This window comes from Vanessa atalanta, chromosome 2 (genome assembly GCF_905147765.1).
Source record: "Vanessa atalanta chromosome 2, ilVanAtal1.2, whole genome shotgun sequence".
NCBI classification, from domain to species: Eukaryota; Metazoa; Arthropoda; class Insecta; order Lepidoptera; family Nymphalidae; genus Vanessa; species Vanessa atalanta.
This window is the reverse complement of record NC_061872.1, coordinates 10,148,199-10,174,610: the sequence shown is the minus strand read 5'-3', so window position 1 is coordinate 10,174,610 and position 26,412 is coordinate 10,148,199. Positions and strand designations below refer to the sequence as shown.

General features: G+C 30.8%; 5 protein-coding genes across 7 annotated transcripts; 3 read left to right on the top strand and 2 right to left on the bottom strand.

The window, feature by feature from the left end:
- Window positions 1-3,327: 3,327 nt before the first annotated feature.
- Window positions 3,328-11,691, bottom strand: LOC125071724 (ATP-binding cassette sub-family F member 1). The gene is made up of 17 exons (XM_047682077.1): window positions 11,345-11,691; window positions 11,154-11,270; window positions 10,835-10,936; window positions 10,481-10,603; window positions 10,148-10,249; window positions 9,930-10,027; window positions 9,407-9,590; window positions 8,599-8,886; window positions 8,439-8,515; window positions 7,847-7,995; window positions 7,562-7,645; window positions 7,078-7,315; window positions 6,062-6,242; window positions 5,297-5,475; window positions 4,489-4,722; window positions 3,904-4,062; window positions 3,328-3,456 (listed from the first exon to the last, which is right to left on the bottom strand). The coding sequence occupies exons 1-17, from the start codon at window positions 11,577-11,579 to the stop codon at window positions 3,355-3,357; spliced, it is 2,652 nt and encodes an 883-aa protein (XP_047538033.1). The 5' UTR covers window positions 11,580-11,691; the 3' UTR covers window positions 3,328-3,354.
- Window positions 11,692-12,584: 893 nt separating this feature from the next.
- On the top strand, window positions 12,585-13,654 carry LOC125069504 (venom serine proteinase-like protein 2). The gene has a single exon (XM_047679024.1). The coding sequence runs from the start codon at window positions 12,585-12,587 to the stop codon at window positions 13,590-13,592; it is 1,008 nt and encodes a 335-aa protein (XP_047534980.1). The 3' UTR covers window positions 13,593-13,654.
- Window positions 13,655-15,906: 2,252 nt separating this feature from the next.
- LOC125073973 lies at window positions 15,907-19,237 on the top strand. 3 transcript variants are annotated; one of them, XM_047685112.1, is made up of 7 exons: window positions 15,907-16,163; window positions 16,260-16,456; window positions 16,667-16,780; window positions 16,953-17,356; window positions 17,448-17,582; window positions 18,280-18,528; window positions 18,624-19,237. In XM_047685112.1, the coding sequence occupies exons 1-7, from the start codon at window positions 16,140-16,142 to the stop codon at window positions 18,752-18,754; spliced, it is 1,254 nt and encodes a 417-aa protein (XP_047541068.1). In that variant the 5' UTR covers window positions 15,907-16,139; the 3' UTR covers window positions 18,755-19,237. The 3 variants fall into 3 exon arrangements, with proteins under 3 accessions (XP_047541068.1, XP_047541087.1, XP_047541078.1); XM_047685131.1 differs by having other exon boundaries at window positions 15,908-16,163; window positions 16,998-17,356; XM_047685122.1 differs by having other exon boundaries at window positions 15,908-16,163; window positions 16,278-16,456; window positions 18,624-19,235.
- A 466-nt stretch (window positions 19,238-19,703) lies between these two features.
- Window positions 19,704-20,865, bottom strand: LOC125073988 (anaphase-promoting complex subunit 15-like). Its single transcript, XM_047685140.1, has 3 exons — window positions 20,577-20,865; window positions 20,232-20,328; window positions 19,704-19,970 (listed from the first exon to the last, which is right to left on the bottom strand). The coding sequence occupies exons 1-3, from the start codon at window positions 20,694-20,696 to the stop codon at window positions 19,795-19,797; spliced, it is 393 nt and encodes a 130-aa protein (XP_047541096.1). The 5' UTR covers window positions 20,697-20,865; the 3' UTR covers window positions 19,704-19,794.
- A 1,560-nt stretch (window positions 20,866-22,425) lies between these two features.
- LOC125075102 lies at window positions 22,426-23,827 on the top strand. The gene is made up of 3 exons (XM_047686721.1): window positions 22,426-22,558; window positions 22,791-23,506; window positions 23,579-23,827. Exons 1-3 carry the CDS (start codon window positions 22,426-22,428, stop codon window positions 23,825-23,827), a joined length of 1,098 nt encoding a protein of 365 aa, XP_047542677.1.
- The last annotated feature ends 2,585 nt before the right edge of the window (window positions 23,828-26,412 follow it).

The following is a 26,412-nucleotide window of genomic DNA, read 5'->3' as shown; positions in this document are numbered from 1 at the left end:
AGGAAAAAAGTTGGAAGGAATCCGCTACGATATTGTCGGCAATGTGCTCTTGAAAATTAAAAAAATGCCTTTCGGAATTATATTTTAAAGTTTCTAATTGGTACAACCTTTGTGGGCTATAAATAATGTTTCAATTCCTAAAATATTCAAAAATCTTGTTTTTTAAACAATATACAAATCTGTCTGATAATCTACAATGAAAAATAACTAAAGAAGAAAACAAAGAGTCCATTTTGGTATATGTTTTTTTTTTACTTATATATATGTCAAAGTCAAGATATTATCTACAGAGAATATTTTACATTAAATTCTGTTACATCGCTGTTACTACTTAACATTTATACGTTAGTTTTTGCTTATTCTTTACAAAAATCAAACTATATTTTAATTTTTAATTTTGACTCTCATTAAACTAAATAGCTTTGACTTTACCGTACAAGTTATATATTGCTTGCCCTATAAAGCGAGCTAAAGTTAACGCTTACTGGCAATAAAAGAAGATTTCTCTTGTACTCGTAGAGCTATCACAAACTTTTCTGTAGACATTTTGAAAAATACAGTTCCCAATAAAGATTAAGTTTCGCGAATGATGAATGATATATAATGCGCTAAACTTATTAATAAATTTTATGATATCTAAAATATTAGGCACCTTTTTTTCTCATGCGAAAAATCGGGGTCTTAATCTAAAAACTTTGGAAGCAGTCACAGCCCCGACCGTATATGCGATATAATGGGTAAATTGTAGCTCTTTTAAGTTAAGTGTATGATTGTAGTGTTTTTTTACAATGTATCATTATAATATATTAGTGTAATGAAATGTAATGAAATAGGACATATACACTGACAAGGGAAAGATACTGACTCTACGCAGTCGAGAAACAGGCGTAATTAGTTTAGTAAAAAATTGACATCCTTACATGATATCATCAATGGCCAAAAATTTGATTTCGTATTGTATCCATTGTTGAATTGTATTGGCCTTGATTTTGTATTATTAATTATTAAATATTATTTTATAACTTTAACATTTTTGTAATAAGTTTTGTTTTCCTGTGACCGCGACAATTGGGCGCCCTACGTGCGATCGGAAATCTTAAGAGTAAGAAATATCATAATTTCTCACAAATTTATATTTTACATTTTTTATAGTTTCTAGTAAGAGGTCACTGCCGCCCCTAGACATTGGCTCTGTAAGAAATATTAACCATCTCTTACATCGCCAACCTTGAGAACCACGATGTTATGTCTCTTTTGCCTGTAGTTACTCTGGCTTAATCACTCATCAAACCGGAACACAACAATACTAAATATTATTATTTGACATTACAAAGAAACCGCAATAATTACTATGAATGTAGACCGTAATGAAGCTACATCTTTGGTTAGATTGATTAATTACCCAAGTAGACCTCTTCTGTTGATCTCTTGCACTATGAAAATCATTTTTAAAAGCTTTGCATTTACAAATGATTCCTTATATATATATAATTTGATTTAAAGGCATCCGATAGTCACGAAGTGGAAATTCGGTGATAAACCATAAACTACGCGGCGGATGCCACGCGCGTAAGCTATTATACATACCTGTATACGTTGTATATAAATGTACGTGTCAAATGAAATTATAAATAAACACGTACTTCATTACTACTATTACTTAATAAGCGTGGTTGTTATATATAACTGGTGATTCAACATAGAATTATATTTGCAACATTAGCGACCTCCCGAACTTTTGAATTTAATGTGGTCGTTGCGTTGTTACTTACAGTTTCAGAGTTCATTTAGATAAGTCTTAGACACTTGAGGATGTATGCTACATGAAACAGCTACATTAGTAGCTGCACAGTAGTAACTGGTTGTTGTCACTCACACGTAAACCAACGAAATCAGTTGATAGGTAAAAACCAAGAGAAAAAATACCGCTTTCTGACATTATTCGTTATGCTATAGTCGACTGTAGCATACCAATTTACCTTATTAAACCAATTAGAAACCTATCACCGTAAATGAATAAATATCGAGCAGTGACAGAACTGCTCGGATTTTATTCTAGAATGCTGATTATTCGATTCAGGCTTGATGCCATCCTTCGTTGTCTGCTCTGGCGTATTTGTAATGTCGTTGATTCCAAAACGCCTTTGGATCAAATTATAATAGATGTACTCAATAAAACATCAAAGAATTTTGTAACAAAATTTATTTATTTAAATATATCTATTAAAACAAGCTTATGCTACGATACAAATATTATCACTAGCAGCTTGACTGCGTTTAATTCGAACAATATGAGAATGAATATCCAATAATATATATAAAAATTATTCACGTTTCTACAATTTTAATAAAGGGAAAACATTTACACCATAGCATAAGACAAATGTGCAAATGTTATAAGCATTGATCTATTAACATGATACATATAAACCTTTTACCTAAGTCGCCTTTTAAACAAGAACTATTTTTGGATATTTTATACGTAAGTATGTAACTTTCTTTCTTTCAAATTTTTTTTTATATGTGCATTATTCATTTCATAAAATGTACAATTTATTAACAAAGAGCGTTGTTTCGAAAAAAATATTATTATTTTCGATAAAAAAAAACGAGTCAAAAATAATATAGTATAGGAAATATATTAAATCGTTGTTGTTAATTAACAGTTAATTAACTGCCTTAATTTTTAAACGTTTTGTAGTACGTAGTTGTTAAAATTTAGATGTAAAGTTTTTTGGATAATTATATTAGACCGTGTTGTGCAAACCATACTAAAGTTCTCAATATTTATAAGAGAAAACCACTTTTACATTGCCAGTAACCCTGTTAAATTGTTTATGTAAATAACTAATGTTATGCATATTATTTTAAAAGAGAAAAGCAAAGAAAAAAAAATATTTTTTTTTCTCTTTTAAATCTTAACAATTTTTATTCGTGTTTCTGTCAGTTGGCACCTTCCTGCGCATAACACGGCCCTTTTATATTTATATTCAAAGATAAATCTACATGTTCAGTTTTTTTATTTGATAAAATTATATTTTTTTTTTACTTGTTTAATTAATCAATGTGCACAAGTTATAATAAAATGGATAATATTAACAATTTATTGTCCTAAATATTCGACCGGATAACATCTGTTGTTTTAATACTGTAATTAAACAGGCACTTGTGTGTTTTACAAGAACGATAAGTATTGCTTTCATTAACATTATTATTATATAACATTGATACTTAATAAAAATCAAATGTACATATTTATAAATAAAAAATGAAATATTATCGCCAGGAATTAATAAAGATATTATATGACTCAAAGAAATAAAATTATGTAATAAAAAAATGAATTTATTTAATCTATTGCTGTACAGCCGCATTAGCGATGATGGACGGCGAGTTGATGGTCTCTCCGAGGCTCTCCAGCAGCTCCTTACGGTAGTCGTCAAAGTCTCCGTCGACCTGTAGACAAATTTAATTAGGTAATATAAAGGTATACACATTTATAAAGTCCTTTCAATATGTTTTAGTACGAAGTAGGAAGAAACGTTATATTTATTGAAATATTTTTTACTTTGGTATTAAATATATCCTGAATCCAAGACATTTTTTTTTGGTATCGGTATAGATTGAACTTGCCGTCTTTTTCAATTCATAATTGTAAAGTAAAATGAGCTACCTAATGGTAAGTGGTTACCAAGGTCAAGACTTGTCAGACATATTAATTATCTTACATCATTATTGCATTGGATCTAAGATGTAATATCGTTTGTGCATTTATTTTCACTGGCTCATATACCGTTCAAACGGCAACACGCGGTTTTGGAGTAGCATAACTAACGGGTGGTACCGTCCAACGAGCTACATACCACCTATTCGATAAAATTGTAATATGATGGTGATGTTCACCTCGTTAATGGTCTGGTCTTCGATGACGTAGAGCGCGCAGTCCGTCTCCCGGATGAGTCGCTCGTCGTGCGACACGATGACGACGCCTCCCTTGTACTGGTTGATGGCCTCCGCCAGCGCGTCTATACTCTCTATGTCAAGGTTGTTCGTCGGCTCGTCCTGGTCATTAATATCAATTATATACACTTCACACAAATACAATAATAATTTTATTCAAGTACATTCTCAAAAGAAATTGAATAGAAAAGAAGATTGCCCATTCTTCACAGTTTTAGACCCAGCATGGTAAATATCTGAGATTTTCAAAATCTTTCTTCGAATTCGAATTCGAATTCGAATCGAATTATTGCTTGTTAAAATAGCAGATGTGTAATTATATATAAAATTGGTATTGGTAACAATCTTGTACATAAGATGATTTCGTTCTAAAGTAATATCCATGGGGGGCCCAGAATGAACATTCCCCTTTAAACAATAAAACTTTATTTATTTATACATCACTGTACATAATGTAATTTTCAAAAGAGAACAGACCTAGAAGGCCTTCTAGTTGTAGAAGAAAATATTATTAGAAATAAATCATACCAATATAACAACATCAGGCGCCATTAGGGTGAGCTCGGCTAACGCAACTCTCGCCTTCTGCCCTCCGCTGAGATCCTTCATTTTGATCGTATGGGCGTGGCTCGCGAGACCGAAAGTGCCGAGAGCTTTTCTAGCCTTCTCGTACTGGAGACCGAAAAGCCGCTGCAAGTACTCAACGGGAGATTCTTCCGCAGTCAGATGTTCACCAGAGTGCTGGTCGAAGCGACCTATCCTCTATAAAAACATATTATTAAGTCAAGTTCACCATAGATTTGGATCTTTTTGGAGACACTCATGTTTCGTAATAAATTAATCTTATACGTCGACTCAAAGTATACTAGAAGATATCTCTGAAAGATTAGCATTCCTTTATCACTAGTACATATATGAAAAATATGTTAAATTCCATTAAAGATATTCATTATTACGAGTGAGACTTACCTTGATATTTACTAGTACGAAGTAAAAGTAGTAATTAGATGTAAAGGTGTAACGTAATAGTTTCGTTTCAAATATATCTACAGAACACGAGCAAGCAGCAAATACTAGAAATAGTAGCCTAGACCAAATTTCAATAAAAAAAAAACCAGTGAAGATTTGTCAATAATGAACAAAATGCTATTACAATTTATTATATTTTTGTAGTCATTTTAAACAATTTTATGCTAATAAACTTTTTGTAAAAGAATTTTAAATGGTTTGCGAAAAATATTGACAGTGATTACATAATCAATCGGCTATAAGCCTCTAATTATTGTAATGACTCACTTTACAGGTTTATATATATAATGTAGAATAATCTACTCACCAATCTATGATTTCTAATTAATTCGCCGCATATTGGGCTCAATTCTCCGACTAAAAGTTTCAGGAACGTGGATTTTCCAACACCGTTGGGTCCCACAATTGCTATTCGAGAATTAAGATCGATACCGAAGTCCACTTGTTTGAATAAAGGCTTCTGTCCAGGGAAGTTGAAATCCACATCTAAACGAAAACAGTATAAATGAAAATATTGAATTATTGTTACATAACAATTTACTATTACAATTAAAAACTGAATAGATTAACTGGCTCAGAGGTGGCATAGCCTCAAGGTTGATTTGAACACTTGGGATGGACGATACAACTAGTAAGCATTGAAAAAGGAATTAATACTAGATTAAAATTAAAAATAATTTGATTACCACCAATATAAAGGCATCCTAACATATTTAGAAAACTGTCAGTCAATCAATGTCCCATCTGATGGTGATAACGCGGTCTATTCATTTATTTCATTTTATTTTCGTACCCCTTGAGCCCAGATCAATTTTATTGGGTTAAGCTCGCATGGCAAGGAAACATTATAATGTATGTATGTAATAATATCCGAGTGAGAACTGAGCAAAATCGCACAAGAGAGACAGATTAGAAAGACAAGTGCAGTGCCGCAATGTGCACACTCCCTATGTTCGTTATCGACGAGCACATGTGCTCCTATGCCCGTAAAAAAATATTCAAGTACTTTTGTCAGCGTTTTATACGAGGTGTAATGTAAAGAAATATCTATAGGAGTATTACTGGAACTCACTGAGTAATCCCAGTATGGGGGGCTGCAGCGGTGGAGGGTCTGGGAAGGAGAACTTGACCAAGTACTCCTTGGGCCGCTGCAGCAACGTGACGGGCGCCGCGCCCTCGTCCGCCTCCTCCCGCTGCGACTTGCTGCGGTTCTTCTCCTGCTTGCGAGTGAGCGCCTCTTTCTGTTTCTTCTCCTGCAGAGTTGTTGAGAGACGTTAGAAACGTTATATTGAAGCCTATAATGTATGTTTTAACTTTTAAAAATAAATGAACGTCGAAATTTGTCAGACACTTTACTAGTATTTAACATATAATAGAAACGAAACATAAATCATTCGAAATTGAAACGCGAGCGAAAATTTATAATCCTTCTATATAATCTTCGTCTTCTATAACTTTTGCATAACATCTGTATTTTTTCTTCTATGAATATGATGAAAATAATTATATAATTTATATAATTATGTATTGAAATTTTGGCTGGTATATAGATATTTAAATAAGATAGTGATAGCTTTTACCCTGATAAAATATAAATATATATATCATACCACCAATTCCATGTCTCCTTAAACAATAATCTCCAACCTTATGAAGTATTGCCAATTCCAATAGAAGTAGGAAAAAAGATAAAAAAAACCTTAGATTTACATATTACATGCGATTGGCTAATAACTTAGCTATATTGTGCAATACTAAGAGTTTATGATTAATATATATTTATTTACAATGCAAAACTATAACACTTAACTACTTATTTCCACTTTAATTTTACTTCCAAAATTCCGATAACAGTTTCGTTTTTTCGCAAATTAATCAATAGTGAATATTATAAATTAATCAAGCTTTCGACCAATGATATCGCGTCATTTTGCTGTCAAATGTTGTTTATTTGTCTTTTTTTCTGCTATGGTTGGAATAGAGTATAGGTATAATTACGTTTAGCGTAAGATTCTCTAATAACGATTACGGTCGAACTTCGACCACTGAGCGAGCACTAGTAAATAATAATAATTAATAATCACTTACAGCTGCTTTTTTAGACTGTCCATGCGCCTTCATGTCCTTCAATCGCTTCTCCTGTTTCTCATACTCCTTGATCATTTCCTTACGTTTTTGTGCGTACATTTTTTTGAACATCGAATAATTACCCTTGTAATACAACAGCTTCTGCTGATCTAAATGTATTATTTCATTACAGACATTGTCCAAGAACGATTGGTCGTGAGATACGACTAACAATGTTTTCTTCCATCCTTGTAAGTAGCTGGAAATAACAAAAATATTATTATTACTTGCATACGGATCTGCAAACGAGCCACCTGGCAGTGGTCACCACTGCCAAAAGACATTAGGGCCGAATTAATAATTTTAACCTTTTCTGATATAACCTCAATATTGTTAACTAAGATGTTATGTCCCTTTTGCCTGTAATTACACTTGCTCCCCTCTCACCAAGTAAAAATAAATGATAAATAATCCGAATGATTCATAATTAGAAAGTGATACTTACTTGTCTAACCAAATTACGGCGTTTAGATCCAAATGGTTCGTAGGTTCATCGAGTAGCAATAGAGTAGGTTCTATGTACAGTGCTCTGTAACAAAATGAGATGGTTTTAGAAATTATTCCAATTATTTAAACTGTTATCTTAATAAAAATATATGTATAATAATGAAATAATTTAAAACCCACAACTATCCAATCAATTCACGTATATTGTGTACACATATAAAACAACTCAATATTCCTGCATAGGAGCAAGCAGTTCCCATGACGTATGGTAGCGTGATAATACCTGGCCAAGGAGACCCTCATGCGCCAACCCCCGGAGAAGTTCTTGGTGGGCCGGTCCTGCATCTCGCGACTGAAGCCCAACCCCGCCAGGATGCGGCGCGCGCGCGGCTCGGCCGAGTCCGCGCCGATCGCCTTCAGCTCCGCGTACACCTGCGCACGCGCACCTCAGTACCTCGGCGCCTTTTATAGGCGAGTTGCAATCGTATGGACGGTATAGTTGGTGTACGGGCAAATGCGTCACCTGATGTACGTGGTTGCACCACCGCAATAGACATACAGTGCGCCAACACCAAACTTGGAAACTAAGATATTATGTCCCTGGTGCCTGTAGTTGCACTGCCTCACTAACCCTTTAAGCCAGAATACATAAATACAAACTATTCCTGCTTGGCGGTAGAATATCTGATTAGTGGATGTGACCTACCAAGATTGTTTTTCACAAAGCCAAGTAAAAACTATAAATTAATTATTATTATTTACTTTTGCCTCTTTCTGCTTAATTATTTGCATGGTTTTTTTTTAAATAAACTGTTGTGTGATGACACAGAAAATATAAAACCAACCGATTTTATTTATAACCATTGTTGTTTTACCTCATTTAACCTCTCCTGCTTTTTAAGATCTCCTTTCTCAATTTCAGCCTCCAGCTCTTTACATTCATTGAGAAGCTCTGCAAAGTTAAATTAATATTCATGTATTAATTATCAAAGTATTAAATTTAGTATAAAAAATTAATATATTAACATCACTCACCAGTTCTTTTAACATCAGACTCCAATAATGTATCAACAGCACTCAAATCGCTAGCTGTAACCTCTTGCTCGCAGAGCAAAATATCTATATGAGGTGGTAGAGGAAAGGCACGTTGGGCCAAATGTCTCAAGAGCGTCGTCTTGCCGTGACCGTTCGGTCCCACGAGACCGTATCTACGACCATTAGCTACGAGCAACGTTGCATTTACGAACAGATCTTTTCCTTTAGCGCTTATTGAGAAATTTTCAACTTTAATATCGACTGCATTCTCTAGAGCTGCCATCTGACCTTGAAATTAAAAACATGCACATTTTGGTATCACATCAAAGTCAAGTCAAAGTCAAATATCTTTATTCAATATAGAAGTGTTTACACCTGCTTATTGATAGTCAAAAATCTACCACCGGTTCGGAATTTAACACCTCGGACCTGAGAAGAACCGGCAAAAGAAACTCAGCGGGTTTTTTTTTTTATAAAAACCTATTTAGAATAGATAAATTTCATAAAAATGTCATGTGGTCTGTTTTACCATTTGGTCAGTCTGATTTAAGAATGGTTCTGTAAATACAGTACAAACATAACCTTAATAACAATGGATTTATTAAAAACAAATCCTGTAAATACAGACCTGACTGGACACTAATGTACTTAGGCTGCAACATAGACTATTTATTTAATAATAAATACATACAACCATACATATTACAACAAAATAAATACAAATAATTGTATTTTTAAACTTAAAACTAAAATTTTAAACTATTTACAAAATGTTTTATAGAATTAAGTGGTAATAACCTCTACTAACCTGCAGATTTTTGGGCTTGACTAACTGTGAAATTTGCATCCAGTTCACTGTGACCCTGCCCACCCTTTTTAGTGAGCATCTCCACCTGCTTCTCATATTCCTGTTGCTTCTTTAGTTTTTTCTTCTCTTTGTGACTCATTTTCTTTTCTACTACCTCTGATTTATCTTCAATAACTTCCAATGTCTAAAATTAGTTTAATATGTTTAATCATTATAAGCTGAATAATACATTTTGTCTCACAAATTCTTCATTACATTTATAGATATATATTAATGTTAACCTAAATGAGAGATTAAACAGAACAAATGTGAAATGAAGACAACAATTATATATTTTTTAAAACATTTTATGAAGACTATTTATTTAAAGATAATATTTTCTGACCCTTAGCAGTATGTAAGGGAATGTTATAAGTAATAACTTTTATGATTGTAAGTTATAATAATTTGAAATTTTCAATTCCAAAGGATAATTATTTCACTAAGATTTCCACATCTACATGTTAGCTACCATAAAATATACCTTTTCATCTTGTTTTTCCTCCTGTTCGTCTTCTTTTATTTCAAATTTCTTTAATTCTTTTTCAATGTCATCAATATTGTTTTTCTTTCTATGTTTACCTATAATAAGTATAACATAACAATCAGTTTCATTAAACACTTCTTAAAGAAGATTGTTCCACATCAATACTATATCTTTTAAAATACTTAAAGAATCAAAATTAGAAATAAACAATTTACCTTTACTTTTGACAACAGGTTTTAATATATCTTCATCATCAGATTCCATTTTTAATTCCTTATCACTTTCTTCGTCAGGCCAATCTTCTTTCTTGCCTTTACCTGTTTTAGTAAAAAATTGTCACTCAAAATAATGCTAGTATGTTTATGACAATGTATGATATTAAAGATAACCTCTTTAATTACTAAACAACTCCTCATGTGTTTTTTTTTAACGAAAGCATTTCTGCATTCAATATACAATAAAATATAACATTTTTAGAAAAGTAAGGTACAGCTAACTGATCAGTAAAAATGCACACTTATTCTAGTCTGTTGGAAAACATTTATCACCTTTTTTGCTCTTCGCCTTGACTGGCTGTGCATTACTGGACACATTGCTGACCACTGATTTTGAGTCATCTTGGTCCTCATCATCAGATGATTCAGCTGCTATAGATTTTTTCTTATTTTTACCTAGAAGAAATAGATTTGACATGATTTGAATTTAGTAATAGGAAGTATATTTTAGATTTAGATAATCCATTTATTATTCAGGTGCTTAATTCATGATTACATTTCATTTGGGCTGCAAGATAGATAAGCTCCAAGACTTCTCCTCAAAAGAAAGGAGTCCTAGGAGTGAAATATTGGCAAATTGTTTGTTTACTTTTTACATGAAAATATTACTTTTTTCTTATAACTAACCTTTCTTTTTGGTGACTGGCTTAGCAACTTCTTCATCTGAAGCTTCTTTGAGTTCAACATCACTGTTTTCATCTGACCAGTCATCACCTTTCTTACCTTTTCCTTTAAAAAAATATTCTTATTTTAAAATATATAACAAGTATATTTTTACAACCAACAAAATAATAATTTATAATTAAATAATTATAAATTGTTATAATACATATTTGCACTTTTAATGTACATATTTTCTAGTCCATTGTATAAATATATAAATCAAGCATAGGAAATTATAGTAACAGGATAATTAACAAAAAATTATCAAACGACGCAAAGTTACCTTTCTTTTTTTTATTCTGTTTCGAAGCTGACTTTGACGCTGTACTAGTCGCATTACTAACAATTGACTTATTTTCATCCTCTTCATCATCTGATGGTTCAGCACCTTTCTTCTTAGCTATATCAGTAACAAGAATACTTAGTAAATTTTGATTTTATTACGTGTCATCGTAAATCTACTTCTTAACTAACCTTTCTTTTGCGACTTTTTAACAGGTTTCAACTCTTCTTCCTCGTCAGATATTTGAGTTTTATTTATAACTGGTGGTCCATCATCACTGTCGCTCGCATCAATATTCACTTTACCTTTCTTTTTTCCTTTTCCTTTACTTTTTGAGGTTATTCCAGAGGTATCATTTGAAAGCTTATTCTCGTCCAAATCGTCTCCAAAATCCAGATTCTTTTTATTCCCCTTCTTTTTAGACATTTTTAATTATATAAGCTGATACAAGAATACACAACTACAGAATTTAAACAAATATATTCAAAAGAAATTAAGTAAGCACTAGGTAACCAGCTGTAATAACTACACAATTGCAATCTAGACAACAATGACATTTGACAATTTCAGCAAGTTGTCAGCCACAATACTTTATTTGAAAAAACTATATCGGCTCTGGATTCGAGATAAAAATTATTAAGTCAATGCTAATGCAACAAATCAAAATAATCAAAATCGTTTAATTTTTGTACTCCAAATTTTTAATAATTTTTTGTAATTTTTGTACAAAAATTAAACGATTTTGATTTCTTATGGAAATATTTCCACGAAAATGATTATTTTATATGACATTATTTTTGTCATTTTATATACTTTCTGTGAAATGAATCACATATACAATCCTATATAAAATCCTAATATAAATACAAATGTTATATTGCTCACCAAAAATAAATTTAATATAAAACGTTAAAGAAGGATGTACCAAGGGCTTAAATAGCGACCTTCTACTTCTAGATGACCTCTGGATAGAGGACAGATCTGTAGTTAAAGTTGCAATGAGGTAACTTAAAATAAATACTTCAATTTATTTTTTAGTACACAACATTAATAATAATGATAATAAAATATATATGTTTTATATACATATATATACACTTAAAGAGCTTAATAGAAAGTTTTTACTTCACTGTATTTGCTAATGGAATCGTTCAAATAACAATAATACCAAGAACATGCTACTTTAACTTAAAGTTGCCTGTGAGAGATCGATATGAGTGATAATAATGCATTTGTGCACATAAATATTTAGAACGCATTTATTTCATATGAAAATATGACTTTTGAATAAATATTACAACTTAAAACCTCATTAGCAATTAAGAACTGGCATTAGAAAGTTGGTTGCAATATTTTCAAAGTAATTGAGAAAAAAGAAGGACTTCAAATAAAAGAACTTAAATATTCTATCATCCGAAAAAAATTGAAATCATGAAGTACGGAGTATATTATTTGCTTTTCGTTTTATTTTTAATTGCTCAAAAATGTAACTGTGGACATGCAAAAAAAAGCGTAGAAGACAACAGAGACGACGATATCACAGACGAAATTAAAGAGGAATCTTTAGAAATAGCGGGTGAAGCAGAAGTTAGTAATGTCACAAGTTGCACGAGAAGAAAAAATAGCCAAATGCATGAAATTAGCAAGGCCAGTGAAAATCAATTTCCATTCATGGTAGCAATTATGTCATCTCGCAATGAATACGTGTGTGCTGGTTCCTTAATCTCTAATGGATTAATACTTACCACCGCTCAATGCACTGAATCTATAAGTTACGTGCTAGTTAATACTACGAGTGATCGAAAAAATAATAATACAATATCGTTGCATATAATTAAAAACGAAAAATTTCCTACTTATACTGGAATCCACTCAGTAAAAGATGTTGCTGTCATTTATACCGAAAAACATAACAATACAATTGCATCAAAAATTAACGTCAGCAATTACACTAGCACAAATACTTTAGGTGGTATAGAAGCCCTTGGATTTGGCTTAAACGTTGATGTTGGGCATGTAAGAGAACTTCAGTATGTCGGTGTAGAGGCAAGAGATGTAAGTGGTGACCAAATTAAAGGTTACATCGATTGCATTGACACGAAAGTACCTACCTGTTTTAGAGATAAAGGAGGGCCCTTGATCTTTAACAATGAACTCATAGGCTTAATAACTACAGGCCAAAATGAATGTACAAATGAAATTTTTCCAACTTATTCTATAAACAAACGATTAGTAGAGGCACTCCCAGCATTCACGTTTAAAGCTTGGCTTGATGAAAAAATTGCTAAAAATTCTGAACAAGCAGAAGAACTTTTGGAGATATATCCAAAGAAACCTATAACGCGAAAGTCATCGATCCATGTAATGACTAGCGGAGCAGAATTAAAGAAAAGTACCGTCATGTCTATTTTGATGTTATTATGTTTAAAATTAGATTAAAAATTTCCTAATCCCAATTGTTTGTCATAGATTTTTTAATAATAAAGAAAAAAACTAAAATATATTTGTTTTTTAATTGAAAACAGCATAGTAATAATTTCTAGATCCATACAACTTCATTGTTCATAAATTATTACATTACACTGAAAATCAAACTGATCTTGATGAATGTAATAATTTAAATTCAGCCACATCAAATTAATGACTCACGAATTAATGACCAACGCGTTATTTCTAAAGCAATCAAAGACCAAAGCAAAGGTGGAGTTTGAAAAATATTTACAGCGGTGGCGAACGGGGCAATCGCCCGGGGCCTCGCTCTTGCAGGGGCCTCGCGCAAAAAGCCAAGCAAAATTGAAATAGATTTTTTTATTTAAAACTGTTGTTTTTGATCTCTATTTATTTATTAAGGTTATAAAATAACAGTAAATTAAAATAAAGTTAGTTAACTAATTCATTAATTCAGAACATAATTTAAAAAAACTATGTATATACTACTTAAAAATAGCGCCTCTAAACACTTGAAGATCGGTTTTTTAATCGCATAATTTAACTTTGTAATTATTTAAATATAAAATATTTTAAAAGTACACAAATTTTATTTGATTGTATAACTTATCATCACTCCTCAATCATAACAAATACCTAAACCAAACAGCCAGACCTACTTTCGAATCACATACATACTTTTCACCGAGGACAGGGGGCCTCATTTTGAATCTGGTACCGTTGCGTAGCTTTGGTAGGCTTAAATATCAAAGTCTATTATAGGTACGGCGACTTTCAAATTCTTCATTCCTGTGGATATGGAGCGGACGAGTTCTTGAGTGGCGACCACGGACCGGAAGATGCAGCGTGGCCCCCCTAGGTGGTCTGACGAACTGGTGAAGGTCGCGCGAAGGCGCTGGTTGCGGTCTGCACAAGACCGGTCGTTGTGGCGATCTTTGGGGGAGGCCTATGTCCAGCAGTGGACGTCCTACGGCTGAAATTATGATGATGATGTGGATATGTATCTTTGTCGTTATCTTTTAACAAATCTAAAAACTCTTTTATTACCTCCTATTCGCGCTTGTATATTTATTGTCAAATGCAGAATTGGGATGTACAACCATTGGAACTCTTTAAAAACTTTTAACCCTATCAGCCCTACATTCTCGTGGTATTGTATATATGTGTGTTCATACTGAGTGACGAAAGTCACCACTAATAAAAGTACTGTTATACCCATGGGTTGGTCGTTTTGTTTTGGTTCTATCTACTCACCCCATATTAAAGTTGCTGTTTTTTGTAATATCTCTAAATCGATCGAAAAAAGCTTCTTATCTCCTTGATAGCCCTTGCAGTATTCTGATCTACCTAAGGATTTTCTATTTAGAGTATTCGAAGTGGAATGACATTTAATCGTGATCGACTTTGACGATATGAGGATATCATTAGGGCACTTTCCAATTCTCTATCGCCTCTGTAACATTTGTGATTTTGATTTTAAATTTTGTTAACGCCTGAAATGCTATATACAGAAGAGAGAGAAAGAAAAAAATGATATATATACGGAATACGGTAACAATTTAGTCAATAGCACTCAAGAATCCTCTTTAATTTTCTGCACATCTACGGCTACAGCTTTTCAAAATGAAACTGAAAAAGATATTCAGCTATCTTCACATAATCACAAGGACAAAACAAGTAGTTATTAATATATAAGATTTCCGTTGCCAAACCGATATCACGTGTCGATAAATTGTATGTGAACAAAATATCTCATTTTGAAAAATCGTCGCTAGAAAAAGAATGCGAAATGCACTCCTGTCGACCAAAATCTCCATCCAATACTTTAATCTTAACATTTTGAGCCGGTGGTGGTGGTTAGTATTTTGGAATTGAAATTTGGGTATCTAATTGACTAATATGGTTCAATTTGGACGATAAGGTACCATTTTTGGTTTTATCGACATTAGATAATTTATAAGGAAATGTAAAAAGATTTTGCGATGCCGAAAGACATTTTTGATCTACAATCGATAAAGATCAGTTATTTAGCCTATAGATATTCTTGCTTCCATAGGGATTCTTATTATAATCGGGATAAAATATAATCAATTTATACAGCGAGATAGTGCATGTAAATTATATCTCTACTGATTGTGTACATCAAAAGCACATTTAGTTTTGATTTGTAATTCGAAATTATTACTGGCATTTTTTATCCATAGAGCTCTCGATAGGTTTTTTTTGTCTCGTTACTCGATTATCAAAATGCCAAAAATTCAAATGAAAATACCAAATGACCATAGATAATACATATAGACTGGTACAAATGTCAATGGTTGTATTGATTATTGCCTCTTTGTATTTTCGTAACTTGTGTCTTGTATGCGAATGCTAATTCTTTTGCTAGTTAGTTACAATTTACAAATAATTGTATCTACCTCCTGATAATTTTAAAGGTAAATGAAAAAAAAATAATTTAATTAGCAACTCTTTGTAAACAATTACAATTATAAAGAAAGAGAATTTAAAGGAATCTTATTAAGTTCTGGAACTTAAATGAATAGCAACACTTTGGAAGTGGTAAGTATTTATATATCAAAGTGAATAAGATATTAAAAGAGCCTTTATATATATTACAATTACTTTACTTTTTTTAATTCCGCCAACTCAAGATAGTCAAAATTTGAATTACAGAATGGGGGGATGAACATAAAACCATCAGCAAGAAAAAGCATTCATAGTAACTGTAATACATGCAACATTAATTGTCTTAAAAATATGGTACGGTATGGCCATAAAGTGCACAAGAAGCAAGAGGAGTCTGCCAATGCTTCACAAGAACAAGGAGTAGACGAAGTAGACAATGTCATGAGGTCTTGTCAACATTGTAGTATAATTACATATAATGCCTTTTGATATTGTGTAAAGATTGTACCTATCTAAACTACAATAATTATGTTAATTATTTGAGTATCAATTACTATGCTTTCTCTTTTTAATTTTACTATAAACTTTATTATTATCTCCTAATCCCATACATTTAAATATATTATATCTCATATAACTATGTTAATCTTTTTTAGTAAGATGGCTCGACAAACAAGCCCTATACCAATGAGAAGAAATAATGATGTAAAATACCAAAGAAATTCATTTGGTATTAATAATGATGATTCTAGCGATGAATCAGATAATGAGTGAGTCCTATTGTACATATGATCATAATTAACATACATTACCATCTCATGCTTACATTAATTTGCTTTTGACATTCAAATTTCATAATTATTGATTTTAACAGAAGTATATATCAAAATTTCTAATAATTGACTAGAGGACTAGATGTGAGCTGGTAATGCTTGTTTTCAGAAATGTATTATCCAAATCTTCTCCTGCAACATTTTCATATTCCAGTGAAGATTTATATACAAGTGCATTACAAAATGAGCTTCAAAGAAGTAGAAATGAATCAAATCATTCCATTAATAATATGTCACCACATAGAAGCCACAACATCAGCTCAGAGAATCAGCACAAGAGATATCTAACTTCCTTAGAACAAAATGCTAAATCAATAAGAGATACAAGCGATCAAATTGTTATAGCAATGATTATTTTTCTTCTTGCTGTTATAATGTTTCTCTACAGCCAATACGTCACTGATAAGGCATTAACAAACAATGTTTATGATAAGTTTAGATTTGATAGTGATGTGAAAGATCTAAAAGAAAAATATAAAGTAAAAGAGAACTCTATCCTACAAGTAAAAACAGGTGATTTTTTTAAATATTTCATTTATGTCAAAATGAAATTTTGATTTATTAACTTATTATTTAAATTTACTTCTTAAATTTGTAATTTCAGGCGTGGCAACAATATTCGAAAACCAAGATACAGCATCTTTTATATTTGTATACAACAGTGAGAGTATAAACTTCAATCCAAAAAGATTTGACAATTTCATTGAAGATATTGCTGCAACTACATCGAGATATTTACGTTAGTTTTAAATTTGAATATATTATCAATTATTATCGATATAATATATTCAAATCTTTTTTTTTTTGCAAGTAATTTAATTCAAGTTTTTGTTGCAAGTAGTATCTGATTAAAAAGGTTTAATAAAAAATATAAAATAAGTTTAAGTAATATATTCGAACGAAATCAATTGGAATTAAAATGAATAACTTTATAAACACATTACATACAAGAAATAAATTGATACAAAAAAAGAAACCAAAAACACTAGTGGCTATATTTAATCGGAGTCGTCCATACTGCTGCTTTCACTCTCACTGCTATCGTCACTCACATTAATTATAAGTTCATTTTCTAAAATATTATCTATTTTCACATTTATTTCATAAACATCCTTTATTAATTTAATAGTTAAAAGTTATCTTCGCGGTACCCTAATATTTGTAGTTTAGAAATCACATTCGATAAATTTTATGACTAACTGCACGTCACTATTGACAATAAAGAACAACAATTTGCTCCTTTGATGTAATTATTTATTAAATACGAAACTTCATGAGCGGGAAAAACGTCAAAACGGCCAACATAGCATGCCGCTATTATAATTATAAATAATTTCTACAATTTGAAATTATCCTAGCATTATTAACAGCAATAAGATGCCATAAAAAAAATCATAATTCATAATTACTAATACTAAAAAGTTTTTAAATTACAGGTAATGAAAGTAAGGAAGTCCATGTAACTGTGGATACAACCAAGTTAATGATGCAAACTACAAAAGATTTTATGAATCAATATCAAGACAAAGTAATGAGAACCGGTGTGATGCTTGTTAAAGATATTGACAGTGTTCCGTCGCAGCTTGCTATGGCCTTTCACTATTATTGTGATGAATACAACCCTTTAGTCAAAAGAAGTGCTATATTCTTCACGTTTAATTTAGCAAACTGTTCTATTATTTCTGGTAATTTTTGAAACTTTAAAACATATTCTGTTTTATGTATGATAATATATATAAAATCTAAAAAATATATGTAATTCATATTTTTTTATTTACAGATAAAAAATCAAGTCATGAGTATGTTGAGAAATGTCTAGCAAACAAATGGAATAGTGTAGGTGAAGAAAAGATTGGGCCTTTGCTGACTCGAGTTGTCAATATTGTTGTAGATGTAACACAAACATTTTAATCATGTAATTGAAAAAGCATGAATTATTTTGTTGTGTTAAATGATGAAGTATTATTGGAAATGTTTTCTCATTAATGAGGCATCTTCCATTTAAATAGTTAAATTTTCACCTCATATGTACCTTCCATGTCAGTTTAACATAAATAGCTTTTCTCTTGAATGATTTTACTAGTCCAAGATAGGTTTCAACGTAATCCCTTAACCAACCAGGTACTTTGAGAATGCTCACTAATAAGTTACAAGTATTGTGTAAAATATGTTTATTTTTAACAAAAAATATTTCTCAATTGTGCCAAATCATCTTTTTATGGTATATTTTATAGTTGGCACTTATGGTATTATTAAGGAAAGTTTTATTCTATAGTAAAAAGTATATGATATGCTATTACTATCTTGATAATAATAAAAAAATACTTTTCTTGTGATAATATTTATTTTAATTGTAATTGAAATGCATGCTGTTGAATAATAAATTATTTGAAATTAAAATTATATTTTTATATCTACATTCCTTATATGTTTCAGTAACATGTTAAAAAACAGCTATACCTAAAATAAAACGAAAAATATCTAAAATCATATCTTTATTTCAAGAAAAAAAGTAGGTATATTGGTTTGTATCGCGTAATAATTAACATGTAATTAACAGAAAATTAGAAATGAAGATATATTTCAATACATTTTTTGAAAAAAAAAATCAAAAATCAGTAGCATTTATATTCACCAAACTGAAATAAATTAATAGCTTTCATAAATTGAATTAATTTTCGTTTTTAATTAAACAAAAAACTATAAACTATTTTTGATTGTTGACTAGATTATGCCTTATTACTTCACTTAAATTTATGTATCCAAATATTTTGGACTAGCCAGATCTTTCTCAGACAAGACCTTTAGAGCTATTTATTTTAATAGTCTTAAAACTAGACAGTTATTTAAAACATCAAAATTAGTTTGTTTAACTTTAATTTTGCTTATACATTTATACACAAAATACAAAGATACTCATGCACTCAGAAATAAGATCATGTGCATTTTAGTTACTGAATAGGCCAAAGAGCACTTTGGTCAGGAGTATTGGGATCTGGGGTTTCATTGGGATCTTCTAAAGCTTCTGGCTCTAGTTCATTATTATTCCTCGGTGGTGAATATGAACGTAGTTCTTCCTCTTCATCCTCATCGTGTGACTCCTCCGATTCATCAGATTCGTCGTTACCTGATGTTGACCACACAATAAATGCTGTGTTATTTGAAGCTATTAGGAATATGTTTTGTATGAAAATATTAATTGCTATAATTTTATTAGTTGAATTTAAATAGTAACGCAAATTATACCATTGAAATGTCTAATTTCAATTGCATTTTTAAAATTATTCAGAGTAAGATATTTAAATAGTACTAAATTTAATAAATAAATGTACATATAACATGAATATGCAAAATATGTAATTGGTGAAAATAGGTCCATTCAACATACCCTCCTCTTCATCTGAATCAGCTTCTTCCTCCATTGGTTCTGGATCAATTTTACCCAGTGGTGGACGTTTCATATATTGCTGCCCAATGGAATTCAGCTATAACAAGAAATTGGTTACTTCAGTAACAGTCCATAAAATAAAACAGATATTTAAAGTTGATACTATTATTGTATTATTTATGTGTAATTTATAAACTGAATCATCTCGCATGATATAAAATACAGTATCTACACAAAAACAGAAGCCTTAAATAATATTAATCTTTTACTTAATTTTTTATCCGGTGGTAAAATTATTTTATTTTATTCCATAACAGATAAAATTGCTTTCATATAAATATTTACCCATTGTTGATGAGCTTGTTCCATGTTCGTTAATTCTGCGTCCTCGTCACAGGGACTATCAGCGTTAAACCAAGAAGGATCCACTAAGCGTGGATACAATATTGGAAACGGTATATTCATGTTTAAATCGTTATTTCTGTATTACACCGAGGACTCTTGTTGTTAATTACACCTAAAAAGGTATCTAATTGGCTTCTCAATTTTAAATCAATGCAATTTTAAGTCAATACTCAACTGTCAGTGGTCAATGTCATTAGCATTTTTTTTTATCGAAAGTAAATATTTGATAACGAATGTTTTTTTTTTAGTTTGTGTAATTATTCATTTGTTTCTTTCTCTAGAGTTTTCTAGATTGCTGTACAATAATATTCAAGATTACAACGAGGGATATTCACACTACCAGTTGACAAACAATTACAATTTGTGCTTTTATTCTTATGGGCGGGACAAATTTGAAATTCCAGAGATAAGCGTAATTAATATATACAAAATAAAAATTTAATCAAATTGGTCATTTTGCATTATATGATGTCTATCTATGTGTTGTGTAGCGCCGGCAGAATAAAATGTTGCCACCAATTAGTAATTGTACAACTCTGGTAATATCAAAAGGGAGCTATGAGTTTTTCAAATGATTTTCATGTAGGTATAGATCTGTTTACTGAGGCACACCCCTCTTGTCCAATATCAAAAACTTATCACGTGATTAAATTTTATTGATGTAATTCCTAAAATAATTGTACAACCAAAAATCTCTTAAAAAGTAGAGTCACACAAAATAAAAACCCAAACAAATAACAACCAGTCCTATCCCCAAAATCCCATTAGAACCCATTTAGATCGTTTGTTAAAAGAGACTATGATAGCCGAGGAACCAATATCCGACTCGATGTATTCCGAAAACCTAGGTTAAATGATTATAGAAACAGGCTTTAAAAAATATATATATTATATATTTTCCAAATTATATGGTAACATATTTTCTATCACCCCAGATGCACTAGAAGGGCCTACTAGATGGGGTGATAGAAAATTTGTTTGGTACTGTTATCGGCATAAGAAAATGAGACTTCCTTCGTTTACTATGCAGCCCGTCTTCTAAATATTGCATTTATATAAGATAATAACTACGTAAGATAGAAAAGTAGGTAGAGGGCTTTTATTTTGAAAATAGTAACAGCCCATCGTGATCATCTGTCCTCATAAAGAAAATGTTTTAGAAACATATTGTTTATTTAATAAAACATTTTGCTTTAATTAGTTGTTTTTTTTTTATAATATAGTTTTTCTTTAACAATGACTAAATAGGGTTAATCACATGAGAACAATACGTAAAATTGTCTTTTATTTTTTAAAGATAACATGAATGCATGAGAAATTATTGTAGTTGACTGAGAATAATATTATCGCAACAGTGAACTGAAATTTAACGATCTTTTGTTCATTGTTATTTTGGTAAACATTTATGAGATAGGTATAATCTTTCATGAGAAATTGCATTGTAAGCATTCATCCGTGATATTAGATAGGCACATAAATACAAATAACCATTAAGGCATCATGAAAAGCAGTCTTGCTACGATCATTACTCTAATAATAGTAAGTGTATTTTCTAAAAGATTTTGTTTTTTTCATTTCATAGGTGTAGTTATCATTTTTAACCCCGATCGGCCAATGTGGTCGTTTAAGACCCTTCTAAAATAAAACAATTTTATTACTAAACTTAAAATTTACGGTCTTAAAAATACAATTTTTTTTCTGATATATACTAAGATCGATGCAAAATAGGACAAATATGGAGAACAGTCATAAGTAAATATATAAATTATAGGTTCAAACAGCAGATTCAATGACAAATCAAAAACACAACTTTTTATTGAACGTCGACAAACCAGAAGATGACATAGTGGATTTTATGAGCTCCAAGGGCTACTTACCAAACGATAAGTTTTTACCACAAATATCAATAATGAAGAACACGAGTGAGCATTTTAATTGGCATTACTTTTTATTATTATTATTATTTTACATTTCTCAAGTAAATAAATTGAACATAAACTAAAATAGAGAATAAAAAGATTGAATGAAAACAGAAATCAGAACATAAAAATTAATTTTTTTATTTTAGTTATTTCGATTTAATTTATTAAATGTTTAATTCTATCAATGCAGCCCAAGAGTGATTTTGTAAAAAAATATATTATTTACTTTCAGAAAATGATATTTCATATATTTTATCTAAATTAACTGATGAAGAATTAATAAGGTTGTTAAATATTAATCCAAAGAAGAATGTTTACGATTTAAAAGATATTGTTAATATAGCGGTGGGAGGTAAAACAATACAAAATGAAAAATTATCCTCTTTGGCACAAATAAAACAAGGATACATTGATGATACAGTGACAAACGTTAATAATAAAAACTATCCACTAGAATATATAAGCGATACTCAAACAGCTTACCATAAATTGAACCATAAAGAAATAGTACCTCAAAAACAAAAGAACAGCGCAAGTTTTTTGGCTTTAAAAAAACTCAATAGCCTTATATATAATCGATCTCAACAAGAACCTGAAGAAGAAAAACTAAGCGACGAGAAGAAGGAATTATTATTTGATATCCTCGTTGCTCAATTGAAAACATTATGTTGTAAAAGCACTTCTAAAAAACGAATTCCTCAATTTAACGATGTTCATAATGATATTATTGCCGAAAAAATGCTGACCCAATCTCAAAATAAACTACAACCACAAATAAAAGACAAAAAAAGTAATGAATATATATTTCTAATTTTAAATGACGAAATAAAAAATATGGATGATGATGATTTAGTACTTGTGGATCCTGATACCTTAGAAAAAAATAGCAGTGTTTTGATTCTAGGGCCAGTTACTTCTCCATTGACAGATAATCAATTGAAAATAGTAGTGCGTATACTATATTTCTTTTTTCATTCAACTGTTATACTTTCAAAAATCCAATAATACAAATTGTTTCAGATGAATCGTATTTCCCATGAATTATCAAAACCTGAGTATACTTCATTAATACAACAACTTTCTGATGGAACAATGAGTGATGGTAATTTAAGTGTTATGAAAAACTTCATTTCTGGACCTGAAACACGAAGGTATATAAAAGCTCACAGATGCAATCATCAGTCAAAACTGGCAAAAATTTATGGAGGGCCAAAATGGCTAATTTGTACTGGTTACTTAAATATAAACACGCCTAGCCTATATGATTAATTAGTGTGGAACATCTTATTTATTTATCATATTTAAAAACAAAAGATTGAATTCCTCTTTGATTCGTTTAACAGATTAACAAGTACATTAATAAACTTCGTATCTCAAGACAGTTAATGTAAAAATAGTAGAAGATCAAATATGACTATTGCACTTCGATATAATTACTAAAAGTAATGATTACGTTATATAATGAAATTCGCTATCGTGAAGTAATATATAATTTAGCTAATATAATACTTTACTACAACATTTTTAAATCAAGTTGGATTCAAAACTTAAGGAGACATTCTGTTAAATGCAATCCGCATTACTTTATTAGGGGGCCAATTTTACTAACTTGTAACGAGAACGATGCGTACCCGATTCTATTCTGATCCAACTTCGATTATTCCTCGCAAACTCTAAAAGTCATCTACACTGTATACATCTATTACGGCATATTATTTGGGATAAAGTAGAAAATGAAACTTTTTTTCATTTAAAAAAAAGATTTGACCTTTCTATATTATTCTTCGAGCTCGTGACAATCTGACAGGTTTCTCACAATACTATGTATAGTAACAGTAATTTAAATAATTTTGATAAAATCACTAACAAACATTGTATACACAACAAACAAATGTACCTATTAATGTATATTATGAAAATTATAACATCAAGTTTCCAGCTTCGCAAAGTCCTTCCAAGGTATACGTTTCTTTCAATTATTTTAAAAAGTATAGATATTATGTTAGTTATAATATATCCTGTCTAAGGGACAAAAATAGACTCCCGAGTTGTACTTGACGATACAAATGTCTCAATCTCTTCGTTTGGTCTCTAAGAAACTTATTATGATTATTTTGGCGGTCTTAAAAATGGAACGCTTAAATGATGCAGGCGAAAAACAAAATGGCACGTTTTCCTATTAATTTCAGTAACGGTTAGGATTACAAAATAATTACTTGAAACAAAAAAAGTAGCTACTTTAGATTCTGGTTATTGCTATTTCTTAAAATACTTTTACAAATCTAGAAAAGACATAGTAACTCTCTATATTAAACGTATTGTAGAATTTCGGCGAAACACTATAGTTTGTCCGTCAGTAGGAGATAATATAAAAATTAAAATAGCTGTTGCCCGCAGCTTTTTTTGTGTGGAATTTGATTATATTACTGAATCTTCAAAAAATCATGTTCATATAAGACCTCTTTGTGGTTCGAATTGATTGGGCTACAACCAGCAGACTGCTCGCAGAGCTCACTCTCGAACAGGCTACATAGAACTGTCCATGCGAGGTCGTAGGTCTCTCCCGGCCATTTTAAAGATTTCATCCTTGCCTTATTAATTGTCATGCCAAAGCAGACTTTAAACGCAAACTGTACTCTCTTAAACTCAAAGGGAGTATTCTGATGGTATCTCTTGGATATATATTAGGGAATATACACCGTTTCTCACATTTAACACATACAGTGATAACCGTAGCCTCTACGATATTACGAGGGAATGCCTTTACTATTAATCTGGTGCCGTTGCATAATTTGGAGGTTTTAAATTCCTGAGTAATATTATTGGAGCGCTAATCTTCTAAATTCAAAACTAATGGGTTTCAATTTCAACCCTTAGGGGTATAACATACAGAAGCTCATTAATTTTACATTATTTACTCATTTTTCATCAGTAGCCCAAAAATAAAGTTATTACAATAGCTTATAACTTCAAATTTGAATGACTTCAAGATTAACCTATATAAGACATATCATCCCCTATTTCTACCCTTGGGCGTAGAATTTCCAGAAACGCTTAAACACGTATCTACTCATTTTTAATCAGTAGCCTATAAATGAAGTGTCATGCTCCTGTCTTCTAAATTGACGGAATTCCATACAAACTTTCAATTCTTATTCCACCTCTTAGTGGTAGAATATCCAGAAATGCTTAAATGCATATGTACTCATTTCTAATCAGTAGCCCAAAAATAAAGTTTCATACTTGTAACTTCAAGTATGACGAACTTCCAGACTAACCTATACGAAATATCATATCCTATTTCTACACTTGTGCGTAGAATTTCCAGTAGCCTAAAAATAAGCCTCATGTGTCATGTCAACTCAATAAGTGTCATGCTCCTATCATCTAAATTGACGGATTTCCATACAAACTTGTCTACAAAATATTTAATCTAGTAATACAGGTGTTAGTAAGGTTTGTATTCAATAAAACAACCCTACTACCCAAATTTCATGGCCCTAACATTAATAATCATTAATTTACGCTCGGCGATGATGAATCAGTCAGTCAGGACATGTTATTTTATATGTATATAGATGTTGTGACCCCACCAGGATTGCAGGCCAGACTTCTAGTTCTAACTGAGCTGACAATGTCTTTTGTCACTGTGTAATATATATACTGTGAAATATAGCTAATATAAAATTAAAATACTTTAAATTCTCTCATTCAAAATTCATTACAATTATAAATCTAGAATTAAAAAAAAATATTTTAGAAGACATAACAAAATTCGAAAGAAATACTAACTATTGAAATAAATGAAATTACTGAATATTAAAATGAAAGTTAAATATTTCAATTATTGTATA

Bases quoted from the DNA above. Each gene is read 5' to 3' on its own strand.
- LOC125071724 (XM_047682077.1), bottom strand. From the start codon at position 11,579: ATGTCTAAAAAGAAGGGGAATAAAAAGAATCTGGATTTTGGAGACGAT. The intron at 8,887-9,406 runs GTTAGTAGAGGT...TTTAATTTCAAG, and splicing joins TCAAGCCCAAAAATCTGCAG to GTCAGATGGCAGCTCTAGAG. The intron at 3,457-3,903 runs GTGAACATCACC...ATTTGTCTACAG, and splicing joins AAGACCAGACCATTAACGAG to GTCGACGGAGACTTTGACGA.
- LOC125069504 (XM_047679024.1), top strand. From the start codon at position 12,585: ATGAAGTACGGAGTATATTATTTGCTTTTCGTTTTATTTTTAATTGCT.
- LOC125073973 (XM_047685112.1), top strand. From the start codon at position 16,140: ATGAATAGCAACACTTTGGAAGTG. The intron at 16,164-16,259 runs GTAAGTATTTAT...AACTCAAGATAG, and splicing joins ATAGCAACACTTTGGAAGTG to TCAAAATTTGAATTACAGAA. The intron at 18,529-18,623 runs GTAATTTTTGAA...TTTTATTTACAG, and splicing joins AAACTGTTCTATTATTTCTG to ATAAAAAATCAAGTCATGAG.
- LOC125073988 (XM_047685140.1), bottom strand. From the start codon at position 20,696: ATGAATATACCGTTTCCAATATTGTATCCACGCTTAGTGGATCCTTCT. The intron at 20,329-20,576 runs GTAAATATTTAT...TTCTTGTTATAG, and splicing joins AACAAGCTCATCAACAATGG to CTGAATTCCATTGGGCAGCA. The intron at 19,971-20,231 runs GTATGTTGAATG...GGTCAACATCAG, and splicing joins TGATTCAGATGAAGAGGAGG to GTAACGACGAATCTGATGAA.
- LOC125075102 (XM_047686721.1), top strand. From the start codon at position 22,426: ATGACAAATCAAAAACACAACTTTTTATTGAACGTCGACAAACCAGAA. The intron at 22,559-22,790 runs GTGAGCATTTTA...ATTTACTTTCAG, and splicing joins ATCAATAATGAAGAACACGA to AAAATGATATTTCATATATT. The intron at 23,507-23,578 runs GTGCGTATACTA...AAATTGTTTCAG, and splicing joins ATAATCAATTGAAAATAGTA to ATGAATCGTATTTCCCATGA.